The following is a 26,149-nucleotide window of genomic DNA, read 5'->3' as shown; positions in this document are numbered from 1 at the left end:
AGCAAAGAAAATGTGCTTCCACTTGAGTTTAGCCTAGGAAGAGCACTGTATATTTTGGTGTTTCTCAGCTTCTTTAAATCCTACTGCTTGCTAGCCTCAAGCACAAATATCCCAACCCACCCAGGCTTTGGGTCCTGCCTTCAGTAGTCTCAAAGGAGACTTCCAGTGTGGCACCTCAGGTATGGGAGCATCAGCACCCCACTGACCTGGGGCATGTCATGGCGCTACTTGCCCCTACCTCTTACAGTGGCTCTGCTTGTAGAGCTGAGCTTCTCCGCTTTATGGAACAAACTTTGGTCTTGCTCAGGTGAGAGTTATGATGTGAATGAATGAGCTCTGATGTGTGCTATGACATCGGAGTGTCTGGGAGCCAAGTTCAGTTCAGGGTGTGGTAATCACCTGGGAGCCAGGGCAGTTGGTGGGACTGGGTACCCGGGAAACATCTGAGTGCGATTGCACTTAGGAGGAGGATCCAGCTTTGGCAAGTCCTTTTGGGCTGGCTCCCTTGGTGTTGGCTGCAGGGACTGCTCTCCCAGAGCAGTCAGTGGCTTCAGTGGAGCTTGCCCAGCTCAGCAACACAGAGTTCAGCTTACTGCTCTGTTGCAAGCCCTGCTGTGCTACAGCACTCCAGGGCCGCCCATCTCCTCTGACAAGAAATCCTACCCTGGAGCCCAAACCCCTCTGGGGACAGTTCACCAGAACTGATACTTTATTTAAAAGAACTGACTTGTTTTGCTTAATCTTGACAAAATTCTTTTCTAGCCCTAATCCTCTTCCAGTGTAAGGTGAGATCTTGAAATACCTGGCAAACTTATAGCATAGCTCTTTCTGCATCTCTGGGCCCCGCTGTAATCAAAGGTTGTGGGGGGTAGGGATGTTTTCAGCCCCTGCCAAAGATAAATCTCCTGCTGGGAGCTAGCAGGGAGCTGTTTCCCAGTCTGTGGTTAGCAAGTTGATCTGACAGGCCAGAGGTGAAACAGCCACTTGAGCTGAATTACAGGGTCTAACCAAAGATCCAACACTTCCTTTGGCTCATTAGCGCGGCTGTGTTGCATCCCCGGTGACTATTTCTATCTTCTGGCTTGTCCCATGTTGACTCTGGAAATCCAGAGGCTAGTATGAGTCTGAAGAGGGGACTGAAGCTGAAGAGCTGCTTTTGGGAGAGTGTGAACTGGACTAAACAGGCTTTGAGCAGCCCCTGGGGTCAGTGCTACATGGCTATTCTTTGAAGCCATTATCTCCATGCTGGTTTTTGTAGCTGATGGAAATGTGTTTATAGTCAGAGACTTGTCTCTGCAAGGTGCAGGGTAGATGCTGGGCCAAAGCCATAGCATTTGGAGGGGAGTGGGACCAGGCATAATCCTATATCTGTCTCCTGAGCTTGAAAGAGGGATCAACAGCCATGCAGAAAGAAATTTTACTTGATGTAGTGGAGATGCCTTAAAACTAACTGCGGTTTATCTCTGAGGAGCTTGTGGTCCCAGTCTTCCCTGGTGCATGGGCTGGATTCCCTGCGGGCTGTCCCAGGCACTGCCTTGCGGAAGGAACCAGGGTAAGAGAAGGGCATCCTCCCTCAGCACTGCATTCCTTGAGGCACTTGCTCGAGCTGCAACAAGGCTCATGGAAAATCTGAGAGCTGGCACTGGGACGGGGGAGGTGAGCTTGAAGGCTTGGCCTTTTCTGACTCATTGGAGTTTGAGACCGCACCAGGCTTGATGACCCTTTTACGTGGTGACGCTGGCCATATTTTTACTATGTCCCCTAGCAGCTGGCGGGGGTTGGGTGCTCTCCCTTGCAGACCCCTGTAGGCAGGGGGGCACCTCGTGGCGTGGAGGTGGCCGGTGAGCCCATCTGCTCCCAGAGGCTGACTGCTCCAGCACTGAGTGTGGTGTGAGGCTGGAGAGCTGCTCTCAGGGATGCTGTGCTTTTGCTGTTGGACAGATCAGCACAGGGTCAGAGGCAGCTGGGTAGTGCTGTTCAAACTGATGCCTGCTTGTGTGGGGCTGTTTACTCTTACCAGAGCCCTTTGGAGCACTCCTTTCAAGTGCTTGCAATTGAAGTGGCTCTAGAGCTGGTGTCTGATCTGTCTGGATGTGTTCAGAGGCTGGGGTAAGTTTTACCTCGTTGCTTCATGGGGGTGGAGGGAGCAGAGAGATTGCCAAACATCTGCATGGCTTTGGGCACATCCATTAACCTCAGAGTACTTCAGCTTGTAAAACAGGGCTGTTTTCTGGGGGAGCAGGCTGTGAACTGAGTCAGGGACTTAGTTCACATCCATTGGCTCATCTCAGGACCTCCCAAGGGTTGTTAGATTATAGACCGGGTCTGAAAGTGTCTCCCATAGGTGCCTGATGAAGCAGAGCCCTCTGGGGTTGGAGTTACTGCTCCTGTTGCAACAATAAAGGTGTTTCAAAGGCAAATGTATGGGGGATCTACAGATGGCTTAGTGAACTCAAATGCTAATAAGCAGGAAACCCCCTAGCTTCAGCCTGCAAGGTCTGACTTCAAAACAAGCTGTGTAGTTGGGCCTTCATTTCAAGGGTGCAGTGTTGCACCCCTGTCCTTTTCCAGAGCCTTGCTGGGAGATGCATGGCTGGATTTCCAGTGCAGCTGCTGCCCTTGCATAAAGCACTAGCCACACATTGCTCTTGCTACTGTCAGCTGCCTGAGCGCCTCTGTTTATGTATCTAAAACTTGAAGGCTGGAGAAGGAAGAAATCTGACCAGTGCAATGGAAACCTTCAATTCCCTGCGGTCCCAGGAGGAGAAGAGTAGCTTCAGGCTGGAGCTAGGAATGAACTTCATTTGTACACTGCCTCGCCTCTCCAGGAGGATCAGCCAGGAAAAATATCAACAGTTCCATTAAAAAGTCTGCTGGTTTGCTAAAGTAGTGGAATAAACATACCTGTAGGCATAACGGCCTGAACCGCACAGGAAACATTAACTAGAACGAACACACGCAGACTTGCTCCCTCTCCCCCTGTATATCTACCAGATAAAAAACACTGCGCGTCCATGGTAATGTGTAAATCAAACAGCAGCTGGGGGGATTATTCTTAGCTGGGGAAGAACTGGCTTGGATCAAACAGAGGGGCTCAGTGCTTTCCTAGAAAGGCAAAACCTGTGCTGAGCCTGCTCTGTGCTGCTATGCCTGGTCTGGGTGGGGGGAAACCTGCACTAGAAACTGGGGCAGGATGGGTTTTGGGGTGGTTATTATCCCTATCTTTGATTTCTTATTGCCCTTTCTTAGCTTCCCTTTCCCAGTTTCTGTGGGAAGTGTGTGGGGCTGAACTGGTTTTGCTCTAACCAGTTGAGTCTAGTTGAAAAACTGGTGTGGAAACCAGTGGGAAGTGGGTAACACCCTGGGAGCTTGCAGAAGAGTAGGGTGGATGTGATAGCATTAAGTGGGGGAACCAACCGCCCCCAGCCATGAGTGTGTGGTGGAGGCGGTGCCTTCGGTCCTCCACTGAGCCCAAAATACCTCTCCTGACATCTCTGGGACAGGGGGAGTGGAGACCTGCAAACTTGTGTTACGTATTTTGGTGAGGGGATGTGAGCTTCAGGCATGGCTTGAGTGAGAGATGCTGCCAGCACTTTTTGGACCAGTAACCTGGTCCCTGAGCTGCCCATAAAAACAGCTTCCCCCTTGGCCTTACCCAGCATAGACGGTATGTACAGAAAATACATGTGGAAAATGCCTTCAGTTGCAACCAGATGGCACCTGTCAAGCACAAGTAGACATTTCTATTAGTGTTCTTATTGGAGTGTCTTGGACCACTACCAGCCTCTGGATAGCAAAAGAGCCCTGCTGTAGCTGTCCTCCCAGAGCAGCCCCAGAGGCAGATTGATGTGATTATTGCATGCTAGAGACCGTCCCTGTGCTCCCAGGCCTCATCTGCACAGCCACTTAGCACAACTAATCTGAACTGACTTTTAAAGTGGATTAGTTCAATTACTCTTAACTAGCCCTGGTGGAAACACTCTCCTTGGGGATTAAAGATCCTTAATTTACTTTAACATACTGGATTTCAATGCAAATCAGGCTAAACTGAATCAAGGGTACTTTAGAGCCTTGTGTGGAGGCACTCCTTCAAAATTGATGTGGTTTAACCACCCCACTTTGCATTCCTGTGCTCAATTCATTCCGGTTAGCATTGCTGGAGTGTCCCCTTACAGATGACTAATATAGGCAACCTCTCAGATATAAAGCTGCAAACATGTTACCTAGGCTAATGTGTGAACCAGCTCCTGTGAAGAGCTGCATCTGCTGATTCAATGCTTAAAATTGCCTAGCCAGGGTGTTTTAGAGGTGTTTACTCTTTTGGTTTTTTTATCCTTTTTTTTCCTTTTCCATGTCTTGCTTTTAATTCTTCAAACCAAGCTTTTTGCTTTTTCACTTAAAACGCAGGGCAGTGAGTCATGCATCAGTGTTTCTCTGCTCTCCTTAAGTCACTGGATAAAATGGGAGTACTTCACCAACAGTGCGCTCATCCTCTTAGCTCAGTCATTTAACTCTCCAGTTGAAGATGAGCTGTGGTTGTGAAAGATTGGCCTCTGTTTCCCTGAAGCTCGAGTGAAAAATAGTCATTACATCTGTGGTGCTCTGGGCAAGTGGGCAGGATAATTCATGCTTTGGTGAAATTTGGGCGGTACAGGGGTTTTCTTCTGTGTTTTAAGTGTCAGAGGATGTGTGTCTTGAGGAAAAGAGGGGAATCCTGCCAGCACCAAGTGAGGGGAAGACCCATGATTGGTGGGAAAAATTATCACAACATTCTTTCCTTCATACTGACCCTAAACATTTTGGGTCCCCTTTCTGAAAGGGAGAGGATGTAGCGCTGACCCCTCTGCAGATGAGGCTCTCCATCCCCTTGCCTGTATCCCTGCAGTCCATTAACTGATTTAATACCATCCTGACCCCCTGGGCTTCACCTGAGACCCCTGTTTTGTTGCTCTGGGCTTAAATTTAATCCCTGCTGTGTGGCTGCCAGACTAGGGAGGGGATGGCCACTTGGTATGGCTTTGCCATCTTTCACAGGGACAGCAGCCAAGGAAAGGAAGGGTTAAACCCGATGACTGAAATGAGTGCCAACATTGCTCTTGGTACTGCTTCTTCAGCCTGCCAGAGCAAAGGTTTATTTTGCTAATAGCCCTCTAACTTCACTCTCCCCTTCTTGCATTTCCCTCTGCTTATGATATTTCAGCTCCTTTACTTAGTTTAGCACCACTTAAGAAATAGGTGAGCAGTTTGGGTGGCCGCAGGCGGAGCTGGCAGCTATATGAGCTTTTTTTGGGGGAGCAGAGGGGGGAACAAACTTTCAGTTTCTTTATCTTGGGTTTTTCATGGTGCTCATGAGAAGTCCCCTGTGCCCTGCAGGCTGCGGAGAAGGGAACAGGCATTGCACACAAGCGAGATGTGGATGCTGCTGTGCTGGGGCTGCGAGACCGCTCTGTGCTTCGATGCTGCAGCTCTGAAATCCCTCAAAGGACCCACTGTGCTACTGTGCAAAACCTGCATCTAGCTTACAGCCGTGGGGATGGTGGAGGAGAGGCATGCCCAAAGCTGCCAGCTGTCCCTTTCTAACCAGGTGTTCAGATGTTCAGGGTCTGTAGGGCTTTATTTTGGGAGCGGAGGTGGAAGGACAAGGCAGCCCACCGCAGCTGCATTATAAAATGGATCTGGAAAGGGCCCTATTTGCAAGTGTCTGAACAATCGCTGGCAGATACTTTCCCACAGCAACCTTTCAAATGCTCCATGGAAGGTGCTTTGCCATGAGCCTGGCTCCTTTAATCAGTGCTTTGCTTAGTAATAAAGGGTTTTTCTCTAACAGGTGAAGGAAACTACTTTGGCTGAACCATAAGCTGTTGTCCTCTTATTTTCTTACCACCAGGCAACTCCTTCCCTCTCTGTAGCACGGCTCAAGAACATCGCCATGTTGCTTTTCAGTCCCTGGTTGCCTTTAGGCTTGGCTCTGAGGTCAGCACAAACAATGACAACGTGGATGTTTGATGTAGTTATGCATTAAATCTCATCTCTCTGGCAAAGTTTTCTGGAGCAGTAATGTAAATCAATGTCCAGGTCCTGGGGGGAGTTTTCCTCTTCTTGCCCAAAGAATACCAGCAAAAAAACACACTTGGAGTATTGTCTACAAATATGGGGTTTTCCCATAGGACCTCAGTCCTATAAATTTTATTATATCCTTAGGTCTTGGCTCAGGTAATTAGCAAGACAGAGGTTTTTAGGTTTTGGTGGCAAGCCCTAATGAGTTCAGTACCATGAGGTGTTGGTGTTTCCTCCTTGAAGACATGGGTCTGTTAAGAGATGCTAAAGATGTTAAGATTTTCTGGGGATTATTGCTCTGGGCAGTCCTGAAAAGAATGAGTGCGGAGCACACATGATTCCTTCTGTGAGCAGCAAACTTGTTTTCTCAGGAGTGAGAAAACACCAAGATCTTACTGAAAGGAGATGTTTCACCTAGGTGCAAATCTGTACTTGGGGAAGATGCTGTCTTCCAACCTCATGATCCATGAAGAGTTGCATTAATACGTCCTGCCAAACTGTGCCATCCACAAACTACCTCTTCTCCTAGGGATGCCTGGACAAGCCTGGGGGACCTTTCCAGGATAGCTCTTTGAAGGCCTCTCTGCTGAGGCCATGCTTGTATGAAGTAGGCTTTTTCAGTAGAAGACAGCAAATAGGGCTACAGATGCTGGGAGATAAGGTGCCCCAATAGAAAAGAGGGGCCAGCTCCCCTGATGAATTGCCATCCCTCTGTGCAGCAAGTTGGAGGTGAGGATCTGCTTTAGGTAATTAGTCTCCTGCCTCTATCTTGGGGGTGTCACCCTTACTCAAAGCCTGTGATCAAAAGACCTCAGACTTCAGCAGTTGAAGGCAGCTGGCATTTGGCTGAGTTTGTAACCATCATCTAAAGGAGGGAGGCTAACGAGCTGCCTTTGTAAGGTGGCCCATCAAAGAGCAAACCAAAGTGTAACTTTCTAAGCCTTGGGGCTTCCCAGGGTGGTGGCAGGGGGCTCCAGGGCTACTCTTGTAAGTAGTCAGGAGTGCTGGAAACCTAAATCCAAACCTGCATAGACCTGTGAGCTGCATTTTGGACCCAAATAAAGTGATTCTGCTTGAGATATGACTTCTTCCATTGTGCATTGCGATGACCGTTGGGCAGAATGGTAAAGGATCTGCTAGAGTGGCCCTTAAAATGAGTTTTCAGTAGGTGGAAAAAATCTGGCAACATCTGAACTGAATTCTCCCTCCTGTGAGCTTGCAGTCTGAGGGATGATGGCCTGTGGCATTCATGGGGTCTGTGGAGTTTTCTTGCTTTGTTTTCAAGCTGTGTAAATTGACCCCTTCCTTTCTACTCTTGCAACTTGACTGTAGGGTTGGAAAGTGCTGTAGATGCCAGACTTCCACCTACAAAAAATGAACTAAGCAGTGTCAAAATTGGGAGTAATGGTTCAAGTGAGTTATTGGTGTAGGGGTTTTATGGCTTTTTGTGATTTCAGGTTGGTAAGTACAAAGTTCAGAAGTTGAATTCTTGCTGTAATCAAGTGGTGACTAGGAGGAGGACTGCGTGGAGGAGCTGAACAGAACTAAATCTGGGGTAGGTTCTAGGCTGCTCCCAAGTCCTGTCTCTGGCTACCAGGACTGGCCTACAGGATACCCAAAGGAGAGGTTTCTTTGCAGACTAAGCTCTTCAGTTAGATGATGAGGCCACCATCTTCTCTAGTACTTATAAATGTATGTTTAAGAGGATGATGGTGTTCTCTTAAAGTTACTGAAAATTCTTAAAATCAATAAAAATCCCTGCTGTGCGATTTTTTTATACATCCTGCTTAAAGGGTTCAGACTGGAACTATTTCTTGATCTCTTGCTACCCTGTTTTCAGCAGCCTCTGGACACCCTGTGGGCCATGGCATTTAGATGCCAGTATAATTTGGTGAGGATTTGTCCTTTTTAATGGTTTCTTTCCCAACTCACTTTTAAAAGCTGCTCTAATTCCATATTGCCCTAATTGTGATTGCAAATTTTAAAATGAAAATCGCAGCCAATGTATTTTAAGGTTCTTATGGGCAAGCAGCCCCCTGCTTAATGTGATAAATTGGACAGCTTTTTTCACTAAGGAAAATAAAAAGCCTTCCAAATCAAGAAAATTATGTAAGCAAATCCGATGAGTGTGCTCTGAAATTAAACCTGCCTCACAAGCTCTTGCGCCTTCAGTGTGAAGTTGATGAAGACTATTCCAGGGAGACTGAAATCTTGCCTGGGGGGGTGTCCTCAATTTCTTTCCCTCCATTGATCAACTCGCCCATTTGATGCGACCAAATGTGTAGGAAGATAAAACTGTCAGGGACCATCCTTGCCCGGGACCATCTCCCCAACATCCTAAATGAGCCACGAGAGGCACTTAGCCCAGAAATGTCTCAGAACAACTGAATAACTTTTCTCCTACCCTCATGTAATTCTTGCCATGCAGCGTCTTACTCAAAGGCATGACTCTGTAGCACAGTTATAGCTTGGTGTGGCTTTGCTGTGGTGGAGCAAAGTGATGTATCATCATCTGTGACTAAAGATGCCTGGTGTGAGCTTCCTAAGCCTGGAGTTTGCAATCTGTTACATGTGCTCTGCAAATATTGGTTATTCTAGGATGAAGGTGGCAAATTAAGTTACAAAGGCTTTTACTTGCCATCTTGCCATAACCCCTGTTGCCCTTGTTTTGTGTGCAATGTGAGGATTCCTCTTGCCTTACTGCTGTATCTTCATCTTCCCTTCTGTTTTATTACCTAGCTCTTCTCCACTTTGCAGTTACATAAAGCATGTTTTTCTGTGGTATGTGGCCAAAGTTGCTTTGGAAACCTCTGTTTCCATGCTGTGAGCTCTGTTTAGAAAGGGTCAGCATTATCCTCCAGGGATTCGTGTCTCTATGAGGTTTCCCCGCAGGGACTCTGGTGCCAAACTCTTCCAGTCTGGGCTGGGAGAAGGGAAGTATCTCACCTCTGCATGTGGTTACCAGTACAGTAACTCCAGCCATGGTGGTACTTAACTGACCTCCTCCTTAGCATTTGTGCTGAGATGGCTTTAGACTGTTGATAGACTGGGGTGATCTTAAGGGGTTCATGGCCAGATATAAACACCTGGAAAGTCTTAGCAGGGAGCACCTCTCACATTATGCTCTTAGTTCTAGTTATGCCCAATAGCTCTGTTAATTCAGCTGCACAAGGTATTTCCATCTGGGGAAAAATCCCCCTAATTTTGCTTTACACTTTTAGTTGCAGATTGATGACAGGTTTCTAGCAAACATACAAAGCATGTGTTAGCGTTGCTATCCTTTCCTTTCTGCCTGAGTTGTTCTTTTTCTTTCTTGGCCCTTGGTCCTCCTGAGCTCTTGCAGCCAGGAGGCACAGAAATCACAAATGTGCAAAATACAAGATGGATAAACATCTTAATCTCACAGATACTTCAATATAAATGTTTCTCGAGGCCCTCCTTGAAGGAGGATTAGCCGGTAACAGTGTCTGAAAGGTCGTAGCCTTGCTTCGATTTGCTCTGCTGCTCAAGATACTAAACGTGTGTGAAAGCTTCAGCAAAAGGCCTGGGATGCCATCACTGTTCTCTAAGGCTCCAGGGAGCATCTGTGTGTCCTCTTGGGCTTTGGACATTCATCTTGGAGCTCTGCCTGCCTGTATTAGCCATTGTGATAGCGTTGCCTAGAGCGCCCAAATGTGACATGTATCAACTGGCATTTTGGCTGCACTAAGTGTAAGATTTTTTCCAGTGTAGGTTTATATCTGTTTTTTTTTTCTCAAGTGTGTGCATATTACTGTTATGATTTATTTTCAGGCTGTAACTTTGGTTTTATCACTTGAAATGCTTTGGAAACTTGGAGGGCTTTTTTAATTACTTGCAAGCCCTCTTTAACTTGGAGGAAAATTCCAGTGTGAAGAATGCTGTTGATTCACAAAGAAATTATGTTACAGAGCTCCGGTAGAAAGGTTTCCTCACATATTTGCATTATTTGGGCCTAACTTTCCTCCCTGAAGCTGCCATTTGCTTTGATAAACCTGACTTTGCTTCTTGACAGCTCCAGAATAGATCAGAGTTTGTTATTGACATGTCAAGACTATCAACATGGATATCCTTCAGCAGAAAGCTGGGTGGGAAATCATGAGCATGGGAAGCTAGTCTCGAGTACTTAACTCTTAGACAAAGAGTGGAAGAAAGGAATAGGTATAAGCTTATACAAATAACGGGTTTTATAAGTAATAGCAATAGTTGTGTGCTAGGATAGGTTATTCTCACTCCCTTTTGTTCTGAGACCCTTTAATCGCCCCGTAACAATGAGAAAGTGAATGGCTCCCCGTTGTTCCTTTGCTATAAAATAAAATGTCTTTCTGTGATTTTATTTTCAGTAATGCTTATTGCTCCAGCTGCGCACTCAAGTTGTATGCTGTTGGGGCGCTTTCAACCACTGCTATTTTGGGGCTGGAGAGGGGTAAACTAGAGGGATTCCTTTCTCCACCACTGAGAAAACAAATGTCACTCTGGGGATCGCGGTGGAGAGAAAGCTGGCAAAGCAAGTGAGATCCTGCCACTCTTGCTGCTGTGGTTCAGCCTGCAGAATTGCAAGTGTAACCCGTGCTCCCAGAGTTTCAAGGAAGTGAGGTGTGAGATTTGTGGGTTAGTGTCCCTTGGGGATGTGGGTCAGGGGATGCTGGATGCCTCTGTAACCTCAAGGAGGGCTGGAGGGAGCCAGGGAGGTTGGTGGAAGGCTTGGCAGAAGGCACACACCCTTGCAGGGATGAGAGACCAAGGCTGGGGGTGGGACAGTTTTCTTGACACGGGGCCAACTGGAAAATCTCAAGTGCAGACGAAGAAAGGGGAAGGGGAATGTGATACCGTCTACCAGGGAAGGACGTAAAACCTAAGAGAAGGACGTCGCCAAGTTTTGTCGCGTTGCTATAGGGTTTCAGCTGCTGCTTCAGCATTGCTGTTTTGCAGTGATCTGCTTAAAGCGCTGGGAACTCTAGTTCTGGTTTGCAGAGTAGGCCAAAGGGATCTCTCACCTTGGCTTGTGTAGCTTTTTAAGCATAAAACTTTCCTGAATCTCCCAGTCATTTCCCTTTACCTTGCACTCATACCCCATCTTTCAAATATGCTTTGCCACAGGATTCAGGGGAGAACGTAACTCACGGTAAATTTGGAATGCAAGCTGGGTACAGTTGGTGGCTCAGCCAGTTTTTGACTTCTTTTGCCCTGACTTCTGTCTTCTGCATGTTACACAGCGTTGAGTGGACAGCTCTGGTCCTGCTTCTCACATATGGTGAGAAAACCTGCTGGTTATTCCTAGGCAAAATGTTTCTGTTCTTGGAAACATAGGCCTGTACTCTTGCTCCAGTATCACTGTTTATAATTTTTGAGATTTCACTGTGTAGCTGGGCATCTTTGTGACACTTAGATATTAAGTTAGAACTTTCTGATCTTGTTTTTTTTAGCCCCTTGGTTCTAATTCTGATAGGTTCCGTGTAGTTGCCCTGTATCATCCTGGGGCTGATGACTCAGTCTCCAGACCCACTGAAAGAGGTGGGATGTGGGAATTGCAAAGCAAGCCCACATGCGTTTTGAAGACAGATGGAAACTTCATTTCAGGCTGGATCTGCTCCGGTAGTGAGTAGCTCTAATGAGCATCTGTTGATGGAGTAGTCCAGGGAGGGGGTTTTCAATATTCTTTATTAGTGATCATGTTAGGATATGAAGGGCTAAACTGAAAAAGAAGATACAGGTTATTCATGAAGACTTACAGCAAAGCTTACAGAATATGTCCAATGTGGTTTTTAGTTTTTCTTTTCCTGTTTGTAGTATTTCCATGTCAAACAAATTCCACCTGCACTAAACCATTGTCAGAAATAGATTTATTATCTGATAGTTTATACATGCCACAGGATTTCCCTGATGCATATATATGCCTCCCAGGTTGGAGTCCCTAGAATTTGCCTGTCCCTTGTAGTGCTGGACATAGTTTCTGGCAAATGCATGTATAAAACGGAGCATAACTACTGAAGGGCGTCTGTAAGTGAATCCAGGAGCAGAGCATTTTAATGCCAGCACCTAAAGCATCTGGAGATACCTTTTAATACAAAATTACTGCTAATGTAAGGCTTCACAGTTTAATTTGGGAAACTTCAGAGGTGAGCTGTATAAATAACCTAAATCATCTCCTTCGTGCACGCACACTGCGATGGAACATTGTGTTGTGATTTCATGCAAGTTTTGTTCTGCATCCTTGCCTCTTTCAGAGAATGGGCAATTACTAAATATTTCTCTTTACTGTTCTCATTAACTGTGTGGCCCCAAGGCTTATTTGGAACACATTATCCAGGTTCTGTACTCGATGGAAAACACATTTGCTTCCTCATGGGTGTGTTTAAGACAGTCTGAGACTCAGAGCTCAAAGAAAGCTATCAAGAGTCCACTTATCTACAGCATCCCTTCTGATGCTGAAAGTCAGCTTCCTTTTTATTACTTCTGAGTACTTAGGATTATTATAGGTCATCCCATGTTTAGTTGTCATCACTAGGGAAACCCAAAGACTCAGTACCTGGAAAATGAGGCGTGCTAATGACTTGTGAACAACTGTAAAAGCTGTTTACTGAATTTGCCTTCTATCGTGGCCCTGCTGAAATAGATTTTAATTCTCCAACAAGATACTCATAAGATCATAGTTTGCTCTTCCTGTGGTGCCCTGTCTCCATCTAGTTGCCCTGAGGGAGTGAAGGCAAGATGGGAATTTGGAAAAGAATATCGATCTCATGCAGTGTTCCTTTGCAGAATGTGGTTCCATGATATTTTTAGATAGAATTGATTTCCTAATGCATGTATGTCATTATGCTGATTCCTGACCCTTGTGTGGCTGAATTGAGTCATTTCTATATGACAATTTTGTTCTTTTTCACTTCTTTCACTTCTAGTTTTCAAATTTCACAAGGAATAATTCAGAGAACTTCCAAATCTCTTCTACACCTGTTTCACCTATGGACTCTAAAGCATTCTGAATTCTAGAGGAGTTTAGGGATACAGACCACAATTATTTCACATGACATGTCAGCTAAATGCCTTTGTGAATCTTGGGAAAACTGATCATTCAGCCCTGGACTGGGAGATGGATCATGTATTTTCAGACCACATAAACAATTTATTCTGTAAGATGGAATATCAAGCCAGGCCATTCTTAGAGTGCAGAAAGTGCACTCGTCGTTTTTGTTCTTCCCTGTTGGTTTTTCCCAAATGTCCAGATTAATGGGACATCTCTCACTTGAGGCTTCTGACCTTGCTGCAGTTTCTCACAGCTGAAACCTCTAGGCTATTCTTGATAATCTTTCTAAAGGAAAAGACTCAAATCCTGCTCTGTAGATTTGTTGAGGAAAGTGGACCCAATGATGTTTCTGGGGTCTAAGAAGAAAAACTATTAAGACAAAGGTAAATGGGAAGCTTTTTCTGTTAAGTTCTTTGGGGCCATATGCTGCATTAGATATGTGGCCACCATCTTCCCTTTCAGTCCTTGGAAATGGCCATTATATGACACGTTGAAATGGCATACTCAGTGTTAGACTGGCATTTTTATATATCTCTTAATGCTATTCAGTAGTTGGAGATAAAGCATCATGTAGTATGCACCCACAGAGCTTACAGCTTACCTCCAAGGCATTTTTGGGTAACCAGTGATGTAAGGACTGCCTTTCTGCTGTGGTGGTTTTGCTAGCTGTTGGTGGGTGGCTTAGAAAATGGGAACTTGCACAAATTCGTTGATGGTGTCTTGGATGATGTTTGCACGCTGGGATAACTCTAAGCCTGTGGATCCTCTTCCCATAAGATAGTTTTTTCCTCAGGATGGTTTCTAGCGTGTTTTCTTGCACTTTTTACTTAGAATTGAAAACGTTTCTCCCTTTAGATGTCTGCAGGCATTGGGAAGGAGTGGTGTACAGATTGGCCTAGACTGCTATAGGAATAACATTGTGTAGCTCTGCATTTGTGGGGACTTCCTTGTCAAGCATGAGCAACCTGAAAATCAAATGGTTTCCTCGCTGGGTTTGCTACTTCTGAGGTCATGTTTTACAGGCAGTGGTTTTAACTCAAGGCCTGCTCTGAGCTTCTTGGAATTGAGGTGAAACAGTCCCAGCTTCATGAAGCATATGTCTCAGGGAGCTGGGGAACTGTGCTCTGCTAAATGAATGTGGATACAACTGTGGCATCCCACAGTGCTGCATCTTTACGTCCAGTCTTAAAGTGAGGCTCCATTCCTCCAAAGTAACTTGAAATCTGTCAAAAAGTTGTGAAGGACCGTTTTCACATTTGGTGAGGATTGGGCTGGCGAGGTGCAGTGTGACATAATATGTCTTTGCCCTCTGTAATCTTTTACCCCTTCCAACACCCAGGCACACAAGAGCCGATTCAATTCTTAATCTTGGTGTAACGAAACCACCTCGTGGTTTCTGTATTTCAGTTGCTCTAAATTGGGATGGCAGGAGTTCCTGAATCCAACAGCTTTAGGCTATTTTAGGTGGTGAAAATCTGCCGTTGGCAGTATGGAAGGCATTTATAAGTAACAAGCTAATTATGTAAAATGCACACTGTCCACTTGCTAAAATCTTCTTAAAGTTTCATAATCTAATCAGAATTTGCTATGTATAACACTTGGCTTGTTGTCCTCCCCCCTGCCTTTTTAATGCAACTTAGTTGGATGGATTGATGATCAATACAGGAAGGAAATGCTTTCCTTAATACTGGTTGGTTGTGTGTCCCACATGCCTTTTTACAATGCATAAAGGATTTTTTTTTAATTTCTGAGCACAAATATATTGCTTTGAAAATGGATGATATGCAGTCCTGTCCGCTAAGCAGCACTCAGAATAAAGCTTTTGGTCTCCCTGGACTATAGTACTTCGGTTAACATGACTGTTCATATAAATACTATATTGTACCATGAAAAAGATGTATATGCTGAAGTCGCCAAGTATTCTGAGGGTATTCACCTGAAGTGTTGGCAAAGGTAGCTCTGACTGAGGTCCTTGCCAAAATTCTGTAGTCCAGTCACCTTCAAAAGGTAAGTGAGGGTCCTGCCGGCAGCACGGGTCTCTTAGAGACATCTTAACTATCAATATCAAGTTATTCATCACCGGTGATTAGCCACTGTCACAGCATCTGCTTCCCTTCCACAAAACTGAGCATCCTTTAAGGAAGGGTTGCACCATTTCTATAATGGGGTGGGACCCAGGCCTTTCTTGATGGTGGCGAATGGACATCTAGAGATTGATGGCAGATGTTCACATGGTTCTTTTCTTCTTGCTGGGATGAATTGTGGTGTTTTGGGGTGCTGGAGGAGATCAAGGGAAAGAGCAATGTTGTTCAGCAGATGGCAGTGAGGGCAGGACCATGCAGTGCCGTTGCATCTGGAGCAGAAGACAGTGAGGCTTGTGATGTTGGTTGGCTTCATGGGAACCTGTTGTAGGATACATCAGTGAGAACATCTCCTGCTGGTGGCTTACCCTTATCCGATGAGTTTGAAACCTTGGGCAGAGCTAGTTTGCTTAGCTGGAGATCTGACAGTTGAAGTTTCATCTGAGGCTTGTAAAACCACAGGACTGCAAAGCTCCTCCAGAAAGACATTCATGAGACACCTTTTGTCATGGTATGACCTTTATGCAAGAGCCTTTGAGTATCCTCCTGTTGAGTTTTGTAAGGAACCAGCCTCTATGTTCACAGTTCATTCTGTTGGAGCTCAGAACAAGGATAACTTGTACCATCCCGTCACCCTAATCTGTCTCGCATGCATTCTGCTCTCTCCAGTGCCCAGAAAGTTTGTTTTTTCACCTGTTTAGTTTTTAAACCTGCCACGAGGATAATATGACATTAGAGTGGAAAAGCTATCGCTGTTGTGCAGGGGAGGAATTGCAGAGCTGTAAACTGCTCCCAAAATAGACCAGATGATGTGTCAAACCGCCCAACCATCTAAATACTCCACGAGCTGACCTCGTGTGATACAAAATAGGGGCTGGGTGAAATGTTTTGAGGGGAGGGGGAGGTGAAAACCACCTTCTGTCTGAACCTGCACGCTTGTTTCTAGAAGTTGTCGTTAGTCCAGAAGTTGATTAGGAGCCAGTCTCTGCTTCCAGCTGGGACCTCCAGGTCCGGAATATAGAAGCTAAGGCTGGGGAAGGAGGAAGCTCATTCTCAAGTTCTTTTTCTGTCCCAACGGACTCAGGGAACTCTCTGCATTCACTGTGCTTCCCTCAAAGGTTCAATTTTGGCCCCCCCCAGCTTCTGAGATCTGTGTTGTCTGGAGTAACCTTTATTTTCTCTTTAGTTGCTGTGTTACTTGAGTGTGTGTGTGCATAGGGATATCTCCAGGCAGCGAGGGAAGTTGCTGCATTGGCTACAAGGAGTTTCTTCCCTGGCTGCCAATCTCTGTGGTCTGGGCAAGGGCAGCTATGTAACTGCAGCATCTGCCGAGAACAGACGGGGCAGTGTTTGGGAGGGACAGAGCGATTTATCCGACAGACGGGCTGGTGGAGGAGGGAAAGGAAGAGGCCAAGTCCTGCTGTGTGATGAGTGCTGTGGAGCTGTTAAATTTGGAAGATAAAGGCTTAACAAAAGGGCTGGCTGAGGTGTTAGGGAGACAAATGGGTAATTCTTTACAAAGTCAGATGCGTTCCCTGGCAGGGGCGGATGGGAGAGACTGACACTAACACATGTCTGGCTGTGCTGTCGCTGGAGCCGTGCGAGGCATGCCCACGTCCCAGCGTGCTGAGGGCTGCCGTGGGTGGGAGGCTTGCTGGGGACGTGGCAGGATGGCTGCTGGGACCGCGGAGGTGGGGTTGCTGAAAGGGGGCGCAGCAGCAACAGCCTCTCGGGGGAAAGAGCAGGGTGTTCTGGTTATGTGAATCCATCAACCTGCTGTTGCAAAGTGTTAGTGTGTGGCGTGTGCTTGACGCCGCTGGGTTGCTTCTTGCTGTCATCCAGAGGGTTGGAGAGTGCAGGTGGGTTAAATGCTGCAGCCGAAGCAAGGTCCTGCAGTGCATCTTACAGGCACCTGTCTTGGTCCTGAGAACATAACTGCTATACAGGGTTGAACCAAAGGTTTCTTCAGCCAGGCACGGGCATCTGGGGAAGCCAAGGAGAAGTGGGACAAGTGATGTATGTCCTGCTCGCTCCTAGCAGTCAGCGGTTTAGAGGCTTCCTGAGCCAGAGGCTGTGTTCGAGCCATCATGTCTCACCACCCACCTAGGTGAACCTCCCTTTCCTGTATTTGTCTAATCACTTCTGGAATCTGTTCATATTTTTGGGCTTCGCAACATCCGGTGGCAATGAGCCTTGCAGTTTAACGATGCGCTGTTTGGAAAAAAGGCTCCATTCTCAGTGTCTAGCATGTATTTATTTATTTATTTTAATGCTCCTCCTGGCCTGACTTGACAGGTCTGACACTTGCATTGCCCTGAGGAAAGTGCTCCCTGTGGAGCCCCAGCCTTGGGCAGATCTGCAGGGCTTGGTTAGGCTTCATGTCAGTAGCTTGAGCTGTAGAGTCCCAGAAGGAGAGACGGGAGGTTTTTTGGGGACTAGAAGTGCCCTTGTGCAGGAGTGATTTTACCCTATGTGTGATGCTTTCTGATGCCTTCTGTGTAAACCTGCTGGAATAAATATAAAGTAGCAGCAGTGCAAAAAGCACAGTGAACAAATATCTAAGGTTTTTTGGTCCTCTTTGTTTCGATTTCAAATGCTAAATATCCCTTGTGACATGCAACTCTCCCCAGAGAAGGGAAGTTACCAAGAAAGACCTTGAGGTTGGATTTCATTTGCTTGGAACAGAAAACCAAAACTATTACTGCAGGTTTATATCACAGAGGACTTTCTGCCTTTTAAGAATTTGGGCTTTATGTAGGGGCAGACGTAAGAGAGTTTGCACGACCCAACCCTTTGTTTCAAGAAAATCATGCCATTGAGTACCTGGCCTGTTTCCTCTGGTCTGTTGTCTTTAAAATTGGTATAAATTATTTGCTGTATTCCTTTGTGTGATCCATTACACCTGTGGGGGTGTCCTTGTCCTCAACCCCACCAGAAACATTAAAAAAACAAGGCGGGGGAGGGATGGTTATGTATATTTTCTATAAGTGTGACCTAGATATGTCCCTTTTTTATATGTCATGGAGAGCTCTTAAACCCAATCTAGATTAAAATGAACTGATCTAAACCTGTGTCAAGGATGGAGCTGAGTTGTCTTTTACTGCATCAGGGATCTGAGATCCTGGGATGGCAGAATTTTCATCAGTGTAAAACAAAACACCCAAACAACTCCCCCCTCAAAAAAAAAAAAACCCAACCCACAAAAAATAAATCCCCAAACAACTGAAAAAACCCACAACAATCAAACAAAACCCCCTACCTTATGTTTTGTCTTCCAGCTGCAAGGTGGTGTTACTGTAGGGCATAGGTGTGTTGTGCATGTGCGCATCTCTCACCAATTTATCATGATAAATATTCTGAAAACCTCTTTCCTCCTTCCATACCACGGGGAGCTAAATAGGTTAAACCAAGCCTTTTAGCCTTTTTTACTCTGAGCTTATTTCTTCATCTTCTTCCATCTTAGTGCTCCCCACTTACTGCTTCCTTGCATCAAAACTCACAGCTACACGTTGCTTACGGTCTAGTGGGACCCATGCCAAAAGAAACGATAAGCTGAAAAAAAAAAATAAATAAGAATAAGCAGTGGCTGGGGATAAGAAGCTGCAGTGGATCACAGGGCGGGGGTCTGGGGGGGTCCAGGAGCTGTCCAGCCAGGGAGGGGGGCGCCGGCAGGGGTGTAATTCCTGGCACAGGCTGCCAAGGGCAAAGCTAATGCCCTCTTAAATCAGGAGTGAAAGCCCCTGTTGCTGCCTGGCCCATGCATTCCACTGGCACCGTGGTTCACCGGCCAGTTTTAAGTTGGGTTGAAAATCCTTCGTAAATCTCACTTGCTGTTTCATTCTTGAGAGGATGAAGGGGAGGGGAAACAACCTTCCCCTCCTCTCTTCCTTTCTCCACCTCTGCTTGCTTATGGACAAAATGGGTTGTTCTAGGGGAATTAGGTTGCAGGCAGCTCTTGAGGCTAAGCTACTGGGGACCTACCAGCCAAGGACAGCTAGTAGTCGTTGAGGTGTAAAATCTGAACGCCGCCTCCTCAAAAAACCAGCAGTGTTTTCTAAAGGTGGTTTGGTGCTGGGAACTGTTCAGTACAAGCCACGGGAATTGCAAGGGACTATTGCAAATGCTTGTAGAGTTCGTCCTGATATTTGCCTTCTCATTGTATTTTTTCCTTTCTGGTGAATCTTAATCCTGCAACTCTTAAGATATTTGCCTAGAATAAAAATGCCTTTTGCTCTTGTGGACTGGCAACTTCCTGAATAAGGTTTGTTCGTAAGGAGTGGAGGAGGGGATAGGAGGAGCGGTAGTGCAGCCTTGTGGTTCAGGCACACCACCAAGGGCTGAGAGACCCAAGTTGGATTCCTTCCTCTGCTGTGGGGTTTCTCTGTGATTGCTTATGCCCTCCCCACTGGGGGAAGGGAGGCAGAAGGGAAGGCAACACTTCCTTCCTTCAGTGGAGTGGTATTAGCTGTAATTCATAACCTGTGCAGGTCTTCTGCCTTGCATAGGTGGGAAATGCTGTAGCAGCTTGAAGTATTTGCTTGTGGTGCTTCTGGTTGCCACAGTGCAAAAATAGCTGCTCCTCATGGCACCCTGGTCCCATAGGTCCTACGCAGGAATGCACCGTAACAAGAACATCTCCAGCTCTCCACATCTGAACTGAGTCACGTATTCCCTGCTCATTCACTGAAGTATTTTTCCTTCAGTTGCTAAATTTTGCCCTCATATACTATGTGCCAAACTCTTTTTTTGGTAAGTTGTACAGGAGAAGTTGAGGGCATGTTTTGGCAGGAATTTGCATGGAAGCTTATTTATACATGCGGCAACCACCCTGTATCTGGGAGGCAACCGTCTGTCTTGTCACATCAGCCCGGAAGGGATTTTTTTCTGTGAATGGGGCAACTCCTTTGTAAGGGTGTTGGGATCCACCTCTCTTCTCGGTGCAGGACAGCTGGCATGAGGGGGTTTCACTTGCTTGGACCTCTGCATTCAGCAGCCTGGGAGAAGTCCTCTGACTTCTGTGTGAACTTCAGCTAAGGTTAAAATGGGAAACCTGGATCAAAATAGCAATTGGGCCGCACTTGTGATGAGGGTATCTGTATTTTCTACTCGAGTTTCCAAATGTTTTTTTGCTTTGTTTAATGGTTTTCAACAGCAAGACACTGTTTATGGAGAATGACATGGAGAGCAAAAAGGAGAGGTGAGCACAAGCAGAGAGTTCTTTTCCTTCCAAGGTCATTCCCAACCAGCATGTGCATAAGGGCAGTGGTCTGTGGATGATGACAAGGGGAGGAAGCCTTGCAAAGTTCCAGGACAGATGGAGCTTTAGCAAAGCTGGTTTTGGTTTCTAGGTGGAGTGTAGGCTGTTTAGCTCTGTCCTGTAAAGCCCTCGGTGGTCTACATTTTCTCAACCTTCTTTGACCCTCACAATGTTACAGTACCATGCCAGAGATCGGTGGAAAAATTACACTGAGGAAGGGTTGAGCTAGAAGAAGCGAATACCTCTAACAGCAATCTTCATGAAGGGACTTAACACTTGCTGAGATGGCAGGATATTGTGGAAGCCAAGAAATTCTTGCTGAGGTTTGGAGAATGCATTGCGTTATTTTTTTGTAAGGACTTAAGGGGATATGGGATTTTATTTTTTTGCATGTGTATACATCAGCCAAAGTAGGAAACTTTTGGCTTTATAGCTCAGAGAATGGCAGAGAATTTGGAACTAGCATGTGTGGCTTTGGATTTTGTGGTGTAAGCAAGGCAGCAATAGACATGAATGCCTGAACGCTGGGGCGAGCAATGCATCTTGGAGCAAAAACACCTAGTTCTGACTTTGAGGGGTAGAAAAAATAGAGAACTAATTATTTACTAACAAAAACAAGAAAGTCTTCTCTGATCCCAAAAGTTTGGGTGTCCGCCAATGGTTCTGATAGCTCTGGGAAGAGCAGAACTGAGGTTGTTGAGTGCTCTTCAGACGGTTTCCTCCAAAGGACATTGAGTTAATGGGAGCACAATGGTGGCACCTCTACCTGTGAATACTTAAACCCAGACAACACAGTGCAGAATGAGATAGTTGATGCTTCAATGACCAACTTTTGGTCCATATATCAAGTCTTCATCACTCACCATGGAGTTCAGACTTTCCTTGGACTTTTTCCTTCTTGCACTTCAAATAGCAATTAGCCTTTGTGGGATGGGTAAATAAATTGAATCAATTTAGGAAAGCTTCTTCACAGTGAGGGAGTGTGCTGATGGGAGAGAGGGGGCAAGTGAAGGTTGCAAAAGAATATAGACCTGGTGTCCAGCATAACTCAGTCTGATTCCTTCAGTTGTAAAGTCAAATTAATTAAGTATTGCAGTGAAGAAGGTTAGCGTTCAAGTTGTCAACTTGTCATAAACTCTTATAATTATTAAAAGAAAGGAAAGTAGTGGTGGAAAGAGAAGTAAAAGGGTTGGAAGAGTAGCAATACTGCAGGAAAGACATTCATGTAAAAAGTGAAAATAGAATTCGGTCATTGTACAAATGTACCAAAGATAAATCTCCTGACAGAAAGAAGCAGTGAGGTAGGAATGCAATATTTCAGCAAGCCTGTCATTCCAAGGAGGTATAAAAGAGGTGTTTCCTTGCAGGAAAGCAGCTCACCTTTGCTCAGGTCTCTGGTGGCACTTGCAAAGGAAAGTCTTGAGCATATCAAAAATGAGAGTGCACTCACAGGTCTATGCAGGTGCCTTACTTCTCTCTTGTCCCCATCAAATTCTCATCAGGAAAATCCTTAGACAAGGGAAAATACAGGGACACCGATGGAGTGAGCTGGTGAGGCAATAAAACATCCTGACTTGCAGGATGAGCTGAAAGCAGGACTGATCTTGAATTGCCTCTCTGGAAGGGCAATAATTCCATGGTGCTACAGATAAATGTTGGCTACACAGCTATTGGCATGAGTTACACTGTGGCAGGGGCTGTGTTTGGGATCTCTCCCAAGCCTGGGTCTTTCTCCAGGTTCCTAGTGGACAAACACACCTTCACCTCAAGCTCAACTTCCTTGATCCAAAATAATACAATTGCACAGAGCGCTGGCTGGCAATTTAATCATAATAGTTGTGGATCGGGTGTATATAAAATAAAGAACACCCCGATCGCTTCCCAAAAAATTTCCTTGGAAGGAACAGCTCGGTCTTTGTGAGGAGCTGAGAAAGCATCCGACTCTGACACCGTTGCCTTACGGGACCTCACTCAGCCTAGGTTGCATAAAAGGGCTTTATAGGATTATAAAGGTTCCATGCAGCGGCAGCTCCAAGGCAGCATTTCAGGTGGGGGCACCGGCTCTCCCTGGCTCTGCCTGTGCTTGTTTATTATTGATGCCACGCTCTGAAAAGTGCCACCTCACCCTTCGTGGGGCTGCTGGAATGTGTATGCAGAGCTAAGGCTGCTGCGTTGGTCCCCCCCTGCTGAAATGGGCACGCATCCAGCGTGGGGGAGGGAAAACGTGTGTGTGGGTGTGCACGTGTGCTCCTTCCCCTCATGGAGATCTTCACCTGGAAGAACTTCTTTGCTTGTTGGCCAGGAAAAGCCTCTTCCCCTAAACTTATTCCTTGTCTTGTTCTGGAGATGCTTTCCCTAATTCACTTGCTTTGCTCTGATTCAGACCAGTTTGAAAGCCAGTGAAATCAGTCCGAGCAATAAGCCAGGCAGTGATGGATGTGCCTCTGTTCAGTGTGCGTGTTGCATGACTTGTTTTTCACCAGTTTGGATTTTCACATCCCCTTTTCTTTAATGGGTGAGGGCAGGGAAGAACTGGGTCAGGCAACAGGAGGTGGAAAGAGGTGGTGTTTTGCCCTCCCTGTAAGAACGTCCTGTTGGTGTCGTTGGGTTGTTTTCTTAGGAAAGGATGGAGTGAGTGTCTACATGCTGGCCCAGCTTCCTCGGCTCACCATGGCCGTTACCCATGTCTTGCAGGTATCAGAGCTGGTGAACTTCTGCACACGCCTTTTGTACAGAGCAGTGAAAATGGACACTGCTGTCATCTGGTCCATTTAATGCTTCAGTCTTCTACCATTTCCCAGGGCTTTCCATACACTAGTTCTAAGTGGCTGCTGGAAGCCTATCCTCAGGATTCATGGTGCTGCACAAAACCAGTTTTCTGCCTTCTCTCTACCCCGGCTCTTTTTTGTGTCTTTATTTGGGTGACTCTTACGGAGACCCCCTTTGGAGTGAGACACGACTGGGCTGTGCTATCAGCAACTACGCTTTGAAGTATGTCAAAGCCAAGCACCTAAGGGGGAGGGCGGGGAAGGGGTTCAAAATCACTAATTGTTCTGCAGAAGTCATGGCCGTAGGATCAATTCCTGTATCCCTCCTCACTGCGATAGCCATCTGCTACATGATACTTGGAGCTTATGTTTTCCAGAACATGTAGCTGAACAGTGCCTGCCCAGTTGGAAAGGTAAACTGGGGAGGAGGAGCTCTAGAAAATGCTTTTATACCCCCCTCTCCTTTGCCAGCTGAGGGTATCTTTTGCACCAACTGTGAAAGCTTGCAGGAATGATGCTTCAGAGCAGAAGTATTGATGAAGGCCAGGAAAGAATGTCCTGGAGTTCTTCTTTACTTCTGTGAAACTCAGACCAAGCAACTTTTCTCCTGAACAAGCCTGCTCAGAGCTTCAGTTAAGGAGGCACCAAGGCTGGGCGGTGTCCCATCTCCTTGGGGAGCAGTCAAGCCTAAGTCCACACTCTGTCCTGGCGCAGACAGAGCAAAAACATAAGGGTTAACATTTGTCAGTGCTTCAGATGGACTTGCTGTTTGGCCTTTTGGGTGTTTTATCATTTTGGAGGAGCAGAATTGGGGGAGGGAATTTTAAAATTTACACTGGTTACACTAACTTTCTATGTTTCCTACAAATCACTCTGACTTTGTTTTTACTATTGCAGTTTTCTTCTTGAAATACTAATACTTTTGAAGGTAACTGAAGGAGAATATTTCCCTGCCTGTATTTGTTCCCCTAAAAAAAACCCAACACACCAAACACAACCCATCAAAATCCAGCTATTTTTTTCTCACCTCGTTAAATCATGAGTAATTATTGGATCTGTATGGGATGTTGCTGGCTGTGGCTCAGGTCAGGATTTTGTGCCCATTGTGCAAGGAGGTTTGGGAGTTAAAGCATCCTAGCTGCTTGCCCTCTGGGACTGCTCCTGGCACAATGCATCCCGCTGATTAGACAGAAATCTTTATTTAAAAAAAATAATAAAGGAAACAACAAACCACTGCTGCTGTAGGACAGGTGGGGTTTTAACGGGTTTCCAGGATCCAGTGCAGTGATCCAGGATGCAGCCAGTGATGGGGGTGAACGTGCTCTCCCCTCCTGTGCTCACCACCCCATTTATCCTGGTGGTCCTGCACTGATGGGGATGTCTGAGCCTGTGACTCATCCCCATCCTCGCCTGTGTAGGATTGCAATGTTCCAGCATGTTTTCAATTCTGGCTTTAAACAATTCTTCCTTTTTGGCCTGAGAAATATGTCTTCAGGTCCCTTGAAACTCTACATAGTGATTCTCATTGACTGCGTGGACTGGCACCTGGCCGGAAAAGGGCAGAGCCAGGAGAGTGGGGTGCGGGCAGCTTGGCCAACAAACTGCTCATGAGCCCAGCAGATGTTCCTGCAGCCTCTCTGCTCCCCGGGGCCGATGCCAGCCTGGTCCTCTTCCAGCAGCTCGTCACTTGACACCGGGAACAGTACGCTGGCTTCTTTTGTTGCACATTGTACAAGTCAAGGACCTTGTGCTGGGAGAAGGCAGGGGAGGGGAGAAGGCAATAGGACATGTATTTCTTCAGGTCATTATTTTAGGTTTCAAGCTAGTTCTGCCCTGTAAAAGCTTTTGGCAGTATCACCTGAAAAGTGTATCCTGTTCTTAAGCCTCAGGCTGTGGCTCGCTAGGTTTTATGTAAGGAACTTTTCTGCTGAGGGCAGGGTGGCTGTATGTGCTTTCCCGGTGTGTCTTTTGGGGTCTGGTGGGACGAATCACCCTCTATTCCTTCCCAAGATCGTTCTGGCTCTGCTTGATGTGATAAAATGATTCTTTTGTTTATACACAGGAGAGTGACTGTAATGCTCTTGTATTTTTCTCCCTTCCCAAGTTCATTCCCAAGGTACTTTCAGTTATTTCTTCCCTATTTCAGTTTTCCACATGGTCCTGTGGTGGATATTGCCAAGGCCTTATGTCCAAACAAGCTCTGTGAGAGCTGGTAGAGGAAATAAACCCAAATATTACTTCTTACCCTTTTCTTCTTGCTCCCATGTTGCGCACACACTGCAGAGAGCCTTGCTGTAAAATCACTCCTTGCCCAGGCATCGGCGAGTCCACAATCCTACCACAGCCCCCACTTCTGCAGTGGGCTGTATTTCTTTCTCCTTACCAGTGTGTCCCTCTGTCCCTCTGCAGGCTGACGGGGAACGAACCCCTGACCATCCTCCCTCTGACCTCAGAAATGGAGGAAGCTGCCGTCAAAGCCCACTACAAAGTCTGTGACCGCCTGAAGCTGGAGAAGAAGCAGCGCAGGATGTGCCGGCGGGACCCCGGTGTGGCTGAGACCCTGATGGAGGCGATCAGCATGAGTGCGCTGGAGTGCCAGTACCAGTTTCGCTTTGAGCGTTGGAACTGCACCCTCGAGGGTCGCTACCGGGCCAGCTTGCTAAAGAGAGGTGAGCAGAGTTGGAGGGGTGCTGGCACCCCCTGGTACCCATCGGCTTCCCTGGCATTTTACAAAGCGGTCATCCTGTTGCATCCTTTGCCAGCGGTGGGTCACTGCCTCCCCAGGGGTCCAAAAATGGCTCATAAAGACAAAGCCAGGATCAGCTCATCTGTCAAAGCACACAGCAGGCAAAGGATGTGTTATATGGCAGTAATTTCTGTGCTTGTACTAGCAAAGCAGCTCCTGTCCACCTCCCATTGCTGGCCGTGGCTCCTCTCCTGGGAG

General features: G+C 46.4%; 1 protein-coding gene across 2 annotated transcripts in view; it reads left to right on the top strand.

Annotated features, from left to right (window-relative positions):
* WNT9A (Wnt family member 9A) overlaps positions 1-26,149 on the top strand; it is a 59,458-nt gene that overhangs the window by 10,161 nt on the left and 23,148 nt on the right. For both annotated transcript variants that reach the window (XM_075082149.1, XM_075082150.1), the window contains exon 2: positions 25,615-25,874. In XM_075082149.1, coding sequence (XP_074938250.1) covers positions 25,615-25,874 — 260 coding nt within the window. The remainder of the gene's footprint in view (positions 1-25,614; positions 25,875-26,149) is intronic.

The sequence above is a fragment of the Phalacrocorax aristotelis genome, chromosome 2 (assembly GCF_949628215.1).
Source record: "Phalacrocorax aristotelis chromosome 2, bGulAri2.1, whole genome shotgun sequence".
Lineage (NCBI taxonomy): Eukaryota > Metazoa > Chordata > Aves > Suliformes > Phalacrocoracidae > Phalacrocorax > Phalacrocorax aristotelis.
The sequence above is the reverse complement of the archived record's forward strand: the minus strand, read 5'-3'. Positions and strand labels throughout refer to the sequence as shown.